Consider the following 13,206-nt stretch of genomic DNA (forward strand, 5'->3'; position numbering starts at 1 on the left):
CAGAGGCCTTCTATCTATAGGAGGTGCTGGATAATCCCCACGGATTATCCTGATCTCGTCAATCCATCTTGAGTGGGAATAGATGGATTGACGAGATCAGGATAGTGGCTGGAGTAACTGGATGGCTAAAGAGCATCAGACAAAGCGCAGAATGGAGAAATTTAGAAGAGACCCTCATCCAGCAGTGGATTGAAAATGGTTGTTGTTGATGGGGATATATACTTAATGTAGATAATATGTGTGAGATCATTATCAAATGAAATTTTATAAATACTCTGTACAGTTACTTCTATTTTATAATAACTCTGTACAGATATTTTTCATTGAAAATATTTTCTGTGAGAGATGGCTCTGTGAGACCAACCCAACCTGTGCATGCAGGAACATTTTCCCTCCCGTGCCCTGGAGATTTAAGAATCTGAAACTGTGACCTGCAGAGTATGAGCGCTCAAATTTACAGATACGATGCCGTGGCATACAGGATATGAGCACGTATCTGAAACGGTGACTTAAGGCCGCTACACACTACGTTGACGTGACATGGTCCCAGATCAAGTCGGATTCAAATCGAATTCTGATTCGTGTGAATTCTGTGGAAATCACGTGGACATGTCATTCCTACGTCACAGAATTATCACAAATCAGATTTTGATGTCAATCTGACTTGATGTGAGACCACGTCACGTCAGAATAGTGTGTAGCGGCATTTACAGAGTATGAACACGCGAATTTAAGGACTTGAAACTACGATTTTGATTTTCTGAAACCATGATTTTAAGAATCTACGAGGGTATGAGCACACGATTTTACGGATCAGAAACCATGACCTACAGCGTATACGAATTCACGTATCTAAAATCGTAACCTATAGAGAAGCAATACGCGAGCTTAAAGCCTCGAAAAAATAATTTTTTAAGGACCTAAAACCATTATTTCACGGATCTGAAACCGTGACCTACAGGGTATGAGCACACGAATTTACAGATTTCAAACCGTGACTTTCAGAGTACAATAGCACGCGAATTTAAGGATTTGTTACCTTGATTTCAAAAATTTAAACCCGTGGTTCATTGTCAAACTGTGATGCCAAGTGTCTGTAACGTTAAAATCGTATCACAAAAATTATACGCGCGTGGTTTGCAAAATAATTCAGTAGTTCAGTAAATACCAGTTAATAATACGGTCGAATCCCGTTTTAATGAATACCGTTATAGTGAAAATCTCGTTTAAAAACGAACATTTTTCTAATCCCCCAGCTACATAGGGATAATGTAAAAACATAGAATTCCTTTTATAACGAAATTTTGGTATAACGCAGTGATTTCGCCAGTCTTTTGGAGTTCGTTATAACGGGATTCGACTGTAGTTTTCAAACTTGACAATATAAAGCTCATCCTTTCACCGATTAAAGGGGCAACTATTATTTCAGAAAACATTCTCTATATCCTGAAAAATCCTCTTTTTGGTGGATGTATATCTCCTTTTTTTCCTATTTTGCAGTCAATGTCACGGCACCTGTAACCCTGGGTATCAGTTTCCAGACGGGACAAGTCAGAAAGCCATAACGTGTTCCTCATACGATGGAAGATGGACACCATCCGATGTATTCGACGAGTGCCAACGTGAGTATGTACTTATCACGTCTCCGATGGACACTTTACAATACTTAGAAACCGGAGCCTTTATGGACATCTTGGGCAAAAAGAAAATGTGTGTGTGTTTTCAGATCAATTATATCATCAATTGAAGACTAAGTAAAAAAGCAAAGATGTACCACCTCTTCGTCCTTATTGAGATTTCAGTCTTTAGGCCTTTCCTAAAACCAAATCTAAGAACAATATTCGAAAAATTTGACTTAAAACATTATGAACCGGTTCAATTTTCCGAATAAAATGTTTTCTATAAGGACTAGGACTACCAACCGATCATATTTATCCTTCACGGAAGTCCTTGTGAATCCACGGATTCATATTGCGAGGGGTTTCGTATAGCTATTTAAATAAAAATGTTAATTTTTTTTATACCGACACCTTGTGCGCTCAAACCCCCGATTAGAAAGTTGTTGCTGTGCCTCTCCTGATGCCAACAGACAAGTTCCGCTGAGACATTCGAATTCAAAAAACGAAGGAAAGGTGGAAAAAATTTATAAAAATGTGAGAAAAACCCGTTTCCCCCGCATTTAACACTGGTTTTTTTTTAACCAAATTTTCTCCGTTTTTCGAATTGGAATATCTCTTTTTTTGGCATCAGGAAAGACGGGACAACAACGTTCTAATTGGATTTTTGGGCACACGGGGACTATGTAAGGCCGGTATTACACTATAAAAGTTTGATAAAATCCCTTTTATAAAACTTAAAAAATCTAACCAATCAGGTTATTGGCTACATTCTAGAAAATGCAACCTGTGACCTTATTGGCTGCATTTTTCAAGTTTTATAAAAATACTTTTATCAAACTTTTATAGTGTAATACCAGCCTATGATAATTTTTTTTTTATTTTAATAAATTATGCAACCCCTTGCAATATGGATGACATATCTGAGTACTATATGTTATTTGGATACTTTTTCTAATTGGAAGTATGCCTTTAGGATCAACAGTGCGTCAGTAAAATACCATACGCACTGTTACCTATGCACCTTGTATACAGGGTAATTCAGAAAATATGGGGGAAACCTTTAAGAGGTGATAGTACACACTAATACAAACAATTGTCATCAAAGAATGCATGGTCTAACGTGAAACGCAAAAGCTTTTCGCAACGGCCGCTCGGCAAACGTTAAAACGACATTCCTGTTGAAATTCATCGGGAGGAAAAGAACACCATGTATGCAAATGTAACCTGGGGAAGAAGATGAAGAGACCGCAAGCAAATCTGCGTCACAATAAATAGAAGGCGTAAACTCAGTATTTCTACAGTGCACTATTATCCCGTACGTTACAACTGTTAGAACGGCTACACGCTGGAATAACATCACATGGCTGGCATCCGCGCCTTTTATTCAGTGTGACGCAGATTTGCATATGGTTCGTTCTTCTTCCCCAGGTTGCATTTGCATGCATGGTGTTCTTTCCCTCCCGATAAATTTCAATAGGAATGCCGTTTTAACGTTTCCGGAGAGGCCTTTTCAAAACGCGCCCACGCATTTTTTGCGTTTCATGTTAGACCGCGCATTGACCAAAGCTTGCAGTTGCTGACGATGCCACCAGATGGCAACCTCTCCGAGGATGACGTCAGTCTTTTCGATTCCCCGCAGGGGCAGCTGAATTTTCTCTCTATCCAAACTATATCTCTTCGCATCAGTCAGCTGTTAAAAAACCTTTGCATTCACATTCTTTGATGGCAATTGTTTGTATTGGCGTGTACTATACAAATACAACGCCACAACAGGCAAATTGCCCAACGAGGTGGCTGACTTAAGAACCCCCCCCCCCGCGGAACCCCCAACGAATCGGTACATGCGGGAATGTGCGTGTACGTGTAGTGCAACCTGACGTAAAGTTTGTTTCTGTGTAATGCTTGTTATGTGTAGTGCTGCCATCTGCCACCAGTTTTTCTAACTATGAGTGAAATGTTATGATTGAATGATTTATCGTTGTAGGACTGTTGCTCTCTGTGGCGAGACTTTTTAACGGGGAGATCGGCTCGCATTTGCGCCTTGAAGTTGGGAACCACAGAAAACCAACTTCAGCCGACCACCACTGTGGGGTTCGAACCCGGATCCTCGCATCGCGAGTCCGTCACTATAACCACTCGGCCACCACAGTGGCCTCTTAAAGTTTTTTCCCTATCTTTTCTGAATCACCCTGTATAGCGCAGTATATGACTTACTGTGGGGGACCCGCGAGCTTCCTGGGAAATTTGAATTTAGCCCGCAATATTCGAAAAATTGCAGATTCCCGCTTTCGTCACACAGACGAACCTCTCCACACTTATTAAGGTGAAAAAAATCCCATTACCCCAAACCAGGCAAAAAAAAAACTTGATACGAATATCATATGATCGAAGCGAAGTTTCGGATCATCAAATATATACACTCACAAGCGTCAAGTCATTCGTGCCATCCATGCCGTATCAGTACTCAACGGACTTTATTAAATTTTTCTCCACACGCGCCCGTCATTGTTCGGATCTGTATTACTTAGAGATTTGATGTGTATAAGAGAAAGTAGAGGGAAAAAAAATCCAGAAATGATCCGAATTTTTCACTCTCCGACCCTATTCTCCAAATAACATAATATGTATGTGTATTATATAAGGAACGGTAACGTAAATTCCTCTCACCGAGTCCCAAGCTGTTGCCCTCACTCTTTCCAGCTCAATTTACTCCCGGCTCATCCGTCAACGGGGTTCTATTACCTAGAAGTAAGGGACATCTCCGGGTTTTTTTTCTAGTATTATTATTACTTTTTTTTTCAAAGATTTACTGACGGAATATAAGTCAGTGCTTGGAAAAGAACAGAGAAACGCAATTTCTAGAATTTTCTGTGTCCTCGTTTGTTTTTTTTTTTCCCCCTATTGTCTCGCGCAGGTCCTAATACCCAATGTCATTACAAGGGATTTATTCGGTGGCAACATTATTTGCTTTGTTTTGTGTTTCCTCTTTTACACGAATTTTTTGTAATGTTGTAGGTATCGATATACAGAGCGGGAGAGAGAGAGAGAGAATGAAATAAAATATAGCGAACTCAAGGGTTTTTGGATCTGTGTGTAGGATAGAGAATATACACCATTATTTTGTCAGTGGATCGAACTCTAATTCGATTTCACTACGAAGACAAGCTTTGGCGGAAGGGGAAAAAAAAAACTGATGACTAAACCGTTTGTTCAGGAAAATCCTAAAAAATTTGTCGCCAATTTAGTTTAGAAATTTATTTGTATTCTCCTTGTGTGTGGAAGTGAGGGTTCTCTGTGTGTGTGTGTGTGTGGATGTACATGTTATCTTAGAATAGCTCAAAGGCAGCCATTGGTGATAAAAGGTTAAGAAAGCCTATTCTTAGGATACTACTACTACTTTACAGCACACGTACGAGGTGAATGTACGGTTAAGTAGTAGTAGTAAGTAGTGGTGGTGGTATCTTAGAATTATGTTTCTTGATCTCAACCCTTTTGATCATTAATGGCTCGTTTTGGATATATTTATCCGCATATTTTCTTCTCGTGGCTCTCCTGTTTATCCAGGGTCCCTACCATGATTCAGGAGTGAGACACTTTCTACTTATTGAATTGTTTTGTTTTTTTGGAAAAGTTTGTGGTGAACGAAAATTTATTTTAAAAATTCGGCCTCCGGACCCCCTGGGTAGATTTACACATACTTTCTCTCGAAAATCATAGTACCCTATTTCATTGTGTAAAGCCTTTTATGCGCATGAAGCCCCCTTTACCATTCCAGGATATACCCCCTTGAAATAAGATGGTCTGATTCGATGTACAGTTTCTCTGGGTAATGAACGTGGTCACTCCCCCCCCCCTCCCATCATATTTGACTTAAAGGCTCTATTCCTTCATGTTTGTAATTTTTTGCATGGCTCTGTGGCCGCCCCCCCCCCTTATTGACCACCAGTCATGCCTCCTCTTTATTCGATTCTCACCCGTGCTTCCCCTCCCCTACAATATCCCTGGACCGCAAGAACCGTATAGCCCCAAGGTTGAAAAACCACTATCCTACAGCTCAACCGCCAAAAGGGGAGGGATGACAATGCATAGGTTTTTCACGTTTTTATTTTTTATTATTATCTTTTAATAATTTTGCAATGGTACCTAGGGTTGCAAATTTAATGCGTACAGCTTTCGAGTGTTTGTCACCAATGAGAAATGTACAATTTGTATGTTATGGGCACCAACAGGAGGGATATAACTGAGCTCAATTCTGAGGGGAGGGGATTCGACCCCTTTTATTTTACATTTCCTGCACTATAGATATACTAAAAATTAATATAGTGAGGGGTCACTGAAATTTCTGGCCAGTAGGCCTCATCATAAAGTTAGGGTTGCTCTACCCTTTATCATTAGACATATTTATCCAACTAAATCTATCAACCGTATTCATTTTGCTTTTTTTCGATTTTTTTTACAGCGATGTGCCATCCTCCTTGTGAAAATGGCGGCGAATGCTACGTTCATAATCAATGTGTTTGCTCTTCTGGATATCGAGGCAATCGTTGTCAATATGGTAAGGATGAGGAAAAACTCAATCTTATTTGTTTAGAACATTAAGAAATAATACATTTTATTTTGTGTAATGGATAAATCCCCTTTGAATCACTGGAGACGAATCAACAAGCTCATCATCAGCTGAGATAAGGCAGAGTGAAGCTCAGTGAAGGCCAAAATTTCAAACTCAATGTTATGAATCACTGAAGTCCCATGAATGTTATGAAGTCCCCAAATTTTAGCATCCGTACCTCTTTAGAGGTGAACATCTTTATCATAATAAATCTTTAAAGGTGAAAATTATACGGAAATCTTTACTATAGACTCCTTCGGCTCTGCTTGCGGTTGAGCAAGGCATTTCATTGTCACACACGCACATTCAGTAGTGATTTTCCTCTCTGAAGATTTGCACCACAGCTGCAGGTGAAACGCCAGAAATTAATCCTAATGAAAGTGAAAGAGTACGCCAACGTGAAATTGTGCAAGAATATCGGTTGTTTACAGGGATTCTTGTAATCAAAATTATCGTGCAAAAAAGACAATGCCATTCAACTTCCTGGTAGTTTTTTGCTCTATATTTAAGGAACAGTACAGACATCGCAATGTCTTATAGTACGCCTAGACGTTGACGTTGGCCTGTGTTCAAGGAGCCCAGTCATCAACGTTTCTTGGTTAAAGAAGAAAATTACAAATAATCGCCACTATGTTCCTTGGCTATTGGGAAAAAAAAGACCTAGAATCTCCATTTATTAAGTTAATTTGCCATACTCTGCCACGAAGCTGGGCTGGAAGAGATCTCGGCAACGGGATAAGTCCAGTGGCAAAGTTCTGGCGTTCATTCATTCATTCATTCAGTTAATTTGCCATGGAAAGAAGTGATGTGACCAGGGACCTTTGCTGACTTATATTGGTCTTCGAAAGAAATGACCAAGGACTTCTGCTGATTCGGTTTAACAGGTCATCGAATGAAATGATAAATGATCTCCGCCGATTTATTTTAATCGGTAATGACCTCCAGTTGATGGCAGTTGAATAATGATTTTTTTCTCAGCCCAACAATACATCATATCAATGGACTTTCTGGATGTTATGCGGAGTCAAACTTGGGAAAAAGTTTCATTCTCGCTTGCAAACCGGGAAAGTGCATTGACCATTATACCACAGAGACGAGAGCTTTTTTCTCTCAAAACATGCACAGCAGCGTGACAACAGTAGCGCGTATGGGAAGTCTATTTATTTGATGTAACTTAGGGTGGGCCGAGAAAAATATCATTATATCCATCTCTAAGTAACAAAGACCTTAACTAATGAAATTTCTAGACGATCAAAAAAAATGCGCAAGGACTTCTTCTGACAGAATTCTTTTGTCATCGATAAAAGAAGCCAAAGTTGTTCTTTTGTCCTCCAAGAAGACATCCTCGCTGATGATGCGAGAGTGAACTCAGTGGCCATCGCACAAGTACTACTTCTTAATGAGAACTCTCGTCTCCTCTCCTCTCTGCTTGACAATAACAGTTTTGACGGTAGATCTCCGTGTCTTAGGCAACAGTGGTCCTTGATCATGCCAACAAAGAGGTTTAAAATGACCTGCTCAAGGTCCTTCTGAAGTGCAAGATGAGCTTTACTTGTGCTACTACTACTACTTAAATGTACATGCACTTGGAGCACATTCCTGTCCCGAATTTCTCAATAATCGGTACATACCAGAATGTGTGCTCTGACTATATATGTGTGTTCCTAACGTATTTTTGGTGTCAGAGTTAGTCTTGTTTTCTGTTCTTGCTTGTGCTGCCATCTGTCTCCCATATTTGAAGTGAGATCGCTTGGATTTTTCATGTTATGTAAGTATTATATTGCCCACTTCTAATGTTTCTTCCCAAGGAATCCCCAGCAATCCATAGCCATGAAAAAGTTGACCAAGAAGCTGAGGCTGTGAGATCGAATTAGACGGATTATCACTATCTCCAAACCCGTTAGGTTACGTCGATGGAATTCGCACATGACACCTACCCACACCGAGGCCCATATAATCATCTCAACCCACACGGGTAAAAGGCTTATATCCCGGGAGGGACAGAGCCTGGGCAGTGTCTGGTAGTGTCGGGGCCCATATAATAAGGAAGGTCTCGTGATGCGTCCCAGCTGGCGTCATCACCCTGACAGAACGGTAAATTACCATTGGCCACCCTGACATTTCAAGGTCGCGCTTTAGATAAAAAAGCATTAGAGCAGTGACGTCACGCACCTGATCCGAGACCACGCCCATTGAGCCGAGGCGGCAAAAGCAACTTCCAAGGAATGAGACAACCCTTATTATACAGCCCGGTATCCGCACTGCGTTGTCTAAAATACCACATTCAGTTTTCCTAAAAATGTATTTATGCAGTATTTTCCTGCAGCCCACTTCAGTTCTCTCACATGATCACACTTATATGATTTTTCCGTTCAATCCCGTAGCGATCTCTCTCTGCGACTTTGCCAGTTTGAACGCGAAATCCGTCGCTTACAGTTGCCAGCACAACAACGAGTACACTGAGTGTCAAGTGTCTTGTCCGCCTGGAATGACGTTCAATCCTCCATCGACATCACAGTATAGATGCACAGTTGACGGTCTTTGGAACCCACCGACGGCTCCCAGTTGTCAAAGAGGTCAGTGTTATCACCCATAGAATCTCTCTCTCTCATCTTCATTCACGTTTACTGCAGGTTTTAATATGCAAATCAATTTAAAGTATTTTGATTTCAAATTGTTTTTTTCCATGGTAATTATTTGAAAAAAATTATTGAATGCCAGAAACTGGAAGATGTCGTTCAGTGAAAATAGGAATGTGGGAAAATGTAGGACAAAACGAAAAGATGACTCTTCTACCTTATCCCGTTTTTTCCTTTTTTTTGCTGCATAGCAAGAAGATAGCAGAACTAATGATCGCCGTCCTCTTGACGATTTATCAAACATAAACGCGTCATCCATCTTTATACGTCACACTGTTAACATAGTGGAAAAGGGAAGAGGTGGCAATTTCTTGCATGTCATTATCGTCTCCTTGAAACTACGACATTCATCTGTCACTGTTCGTCTCGGCATTCTACTGGTATACTCCTTCGATTTGTCAGCGATACTTTCTCTGACACCGGTACCAAGAAGAAACGTCTCATTCAGTGATTGGAGGAGGGGACCATTTTCAAAAAGATGTAGGCTATATACAAATATAGCGGGAGGATGTGAGATATGCATTATGTACACAGCTGAGTCAAAACATTGAAGCCATCAACAGCGTGGAATGATTGTTTTTGACATGAAATTTGCGGCACATGATGAGCTTATTTCCAAACGGAAACATGTCCTCTTTTTTTCGAAATGCACTTGTCAACGGTTTCTGAATCTTTTGGATGAGCTGTGTTGGATTATGCATCAGGTTTTGTTCAAACCTGAATATTTTTGGTATGAATCACAATGTGAAGTGGGCGGTTTCTACCAAAAGAGAACATATCCACATTGTTCATTCAATTTGGCATTTTTCATTCGAAAGGGAACAACATAAAGTGGTTGTAGTTCTTTCGAAAAACGGCACATTTTCAGAAACACTTTGAAAATATCATTTTACACTAGAATCTATCATTAACGGACACCCATAGGATTGAAAATTTTGTTCAAAAAACGAGGAGTGTCCATTAATAGATAGTAAAATTCATTGATTCCCATCGACGTAATTCTAAAAAGTGTCTATTATGGGAGGTTCTACTGTAGAATGATCGTGTTTTTCGTGCTATTCACGGGAGAAGTACGTTACTTGAATAGGTGAAACCTTCTGTAATCAATAGGTGGCTTAGAAAGTTCCAATTTTTCATACTTATCTAGTCCCAATTTTAATCAAAAGGTAACATTTCCACCGATTTTCTTTCAAAACGGAACATTTCCAAAATTTAATGTAGATAATTCCATGAACGTGGATCAAGAAACATTATATTTAAATATTCTTATACCACTCCCTTATGCTACCTGTGGGACTTTTTCTACTTTTTCAAAGCAGTCTATTCCGGAAAAACAAGGATTTTTCTTGCTTCAACTGTAAATTTAGCAAAAGTGGAAATGTTACCTTCTGAAAATAAGCTCCTCACATGGTAATATCAAGAAAGTTTCAAATGAAACCAGGGTCATTGCTCAGAACTGTAAGGGGTAATAGAAGTTACTAAAACAAACAACTTTCACCAGACAATGTGGGGTCGGAAAGCAAGCGTCGAGCCGCAAGAGGGCGTCTGTGTGGTGAAAATGATAACACAATAAAAACGCATAATAAAGGACAAAAGTCTTTATTATCCAAAATTTTACTATGTAATGCTCAAATAAGCGACCACTAGCTGCAATACAGACGTCACATCGACGACGGAGTAAACCACGTACACGTTGGAAGATTCCTGACATTTCATGATCGTCTGCAGCTGTGACGCTGATTCGGGCGACAAGGTCCTACTTCGATGTACGTTTCGTAAACGATACTTTTTAGCTGTCTCCAGAGAAAAAGACAGGCCTCTAGGCAGGACAGATCATGAGATCTTAGAGGTCAAGCAACAGACCCACAGCTGCCAATACATCTGTTCAGAAAGGCAATGTACAGGTAATTTCGCACAATCCTGAGGAAATGTGCTGGCACCACATAATTGCTCGTAGTATTGCTGGTACATTTTTTAGTAAATCAGGCAGAACTTGCTTAAAGAAGGTGAGGCACTTTTGCCCGTCTAGGCGGTTTGGTAAAAGATACGAGCCAAGTAAGCCACGCATTCACGGAGAACCTTTGCTGGTGGTATCTCGAAAGTGTAGCATGCGGATTTACTGTGTCCTACACATGAGTTTTGTACATGCCCTCACATGTGAATGTAGCATCGTCCGTAAACAGGGCAGATACTGCAAACTGTGGCTACAGTATTCCCTGTTGCCGGAACATACCATCAAAATGTTACACGTTGTTACAAAATTCGTTTCATTTAAGGCATGAGATGATATAAGGGGATATAACCTACCTTCACGCAACACACGCTATACCGTCATACGGTCAACATCTTTTGCTCGCGTGCTTCGTCCATTCTGGTAGTCCACTGCATCAAGAATTGCCTCTATCCAATTTACCGTTCTTACTCGGTCTATGTCACATCTTTGGACGAGAAACGAGCCCGTCTCAACGAGTTACCTGTGCAAGCGTTGAAATGTTCTCCGATCGGGTAGAATATAATGTTTGAAATCACTCCTGGTAAAGGTCTCATCGCTTCTACGGCATTGCCGTTCGCAGCCCCGTAAATTAGATACACAGCGGCCTTCTCTGCATTCGAATATTGCTACATCTCTGTCGACAAATAACAGCTGAATGACGGCTTCTGCAACGTTTCATCCACTGCATAGAAAGCGCCCTCTCGCGGCTCCCCTCTCGCTTTATGACCCTACATTACAAGGTGAAAGTTGTTTGTTTTGGCGAGTTCTATCACCCCTTACAGTTCCGATCATGAGTTTAGTTACACTAGAAATCCCGTAGAATATGGACCGAGTCATCACACGGCTAGTTAGTCAGTTTAGTTACACTCTGTATACATTTCATTGGCTTCTCTCTAAATGTCTGCAACAATCACGGTACTAATAATCAATCAATCAATCAATCTCCATCAGCATCATCAATAACCGTCATATCAATCAAGGCAGCATACGATTTCCAATTTGTCTGTCTGTAAGTGCAAACACCAAACAGATTGAGGACGAAAACCTAAATCCATTTCTAAAGGATGGACAACACGATGTGAACTAGCCACCTGTTACTTGAAGGGAAAAAAAACACAATAAAAAAATACTATCCTTTCTTCTTTTCAAGTATTATACATCGTCTTCTATTTTATTCTATTCTGTCACTAAATCCTGGAGGAAAAAATAAAACAAACAAATAAAAATATAAAAGCGTTACTTCATTTTTTCCTTGAAGAGGGGCGGAGGCATAAAAAACCTGGTCTTTCGTGGATACTTGTACCGCCATTGAAGGGGCAAATAAAAAGAAAAATGGGTATATAGTACATCTCCTCTCAAATTGAAGACCGAAATTCAATGGCCTTTTTTTTCTAAGAAAGAAGAGAATTTAAGAGAGGAAAACTGTTTTAAAGGAAATATTTTTCAAGTGGGGGGAAAAAAAAACTTTAAAAATAGAGTTTTATTGGAAAGTATCTTGAAGTATTACAAGAATCTTCATTAAGGCGATACTTCTTTTTAGAATGTTCAAGGATATCCATTAAGATCTAATTTTGATTAGGGATTAAAGAAAATTGATGAGGGGGGGAAAACATTATTGTCGTAGAGAGTTATTTTTTGCTTTCATGGAGCCACAGAACTCTACTTTATCGATCTCGATACAATTTACAAAGATTTGAGCCTAGGAGATTTGTGTTCAAATATTTGTTAGGGTAAACCTATTTGTATTCATGTTTTTTTTTTGTGAATGCAAAGAATTTTGCATGAATTACGTGAAAAACATTTGTTCCTGTAAACTACCAAAAACTGCATAGTAAAAACCCTCAAATTGCATGAAAAATATCGGTTCCCGATAACCATGAGAGAAAAACATCTGTTCCTAAAAGTAGAAGAATTTACATTAAAAACATTCCCTTCTACAAAATATGTGTTCCTAAAAACCATCGAACTTCATGGAAAATATCTGTTCCCGAAAACCTAAACTGTATGAAAAACATCTATTCTTAAACACAGACGAAACATGCAAAATATACGTTCCCGAAAACTACCAAAAACTGCATACAAAATAACTATTCATAAAGACCATCAAATTGCCTATTGCATACAAAATAACTGTTTCCGTAAACCTAAACTGCATGAAAAACAGCTGTTTCTAAAAATATAAGAATCACATGCAAAAAATCTGTTTCAAACGACCTGAACTGCATGAAAAACATCTGTTTCTAAAAATCATCCAACTGCATCCAAAAATTTGATCCCAAACAAATAAACGTTCGGAAATCTTTTCCTGAAATCATCAAAATGCATAATACCATATAAAAAAACGGA

General features: G+C 39.5%; 1 protein-coding gene across 2 annotated transcripts in view; it reads left to right on the plus strand.

The window, feature by feature from the left end:
* Positions 1 to 13,206, plus strand: part of LOC149071782 (hemocytin-like) — a 218,274-nt gene that overhangs the window by 69,181 nt on the left and 135,887 nt on the right. For both annotated transcript variants that reach the window (XM_089247586.1, XM_089247587.1), the window contains exons 16-18: positions 1,501 to 1,622; positions 6,079 to 6,174; positions 8,613 to 8,804. In XM_089247586.1, the coding sequence (XP_089103712.1) occupies positions 1,501 to 1,622; positions 6,079 to 6,174; positions 8,613 to 8,804 (410 nt within the window). The remainder of the gene's footprint in view (positions 1 to 1,500; positions 1,623 to 6,078; positions 6,175 to 8,612; positions 8,805 to 13,206) is intronic.

This window comes from Pholcus phalangioides, unplaced genomic scaffold (assembly GCF_987345545.1).
Source record: "Pholcus phalangioides strain wild (caught in Gottingen) unplaced genomic scaffold, Ppha-v1.0 ptg000018l_1, whole genome shotgun sequence".
Taxonomy (NCBI): domain Eukaryota; kingdom Metazoa; phylum Arthropoda; class Arachnida; order Araneae; family Pholcidae; genus Pholcus; species Pholcus phalangioides.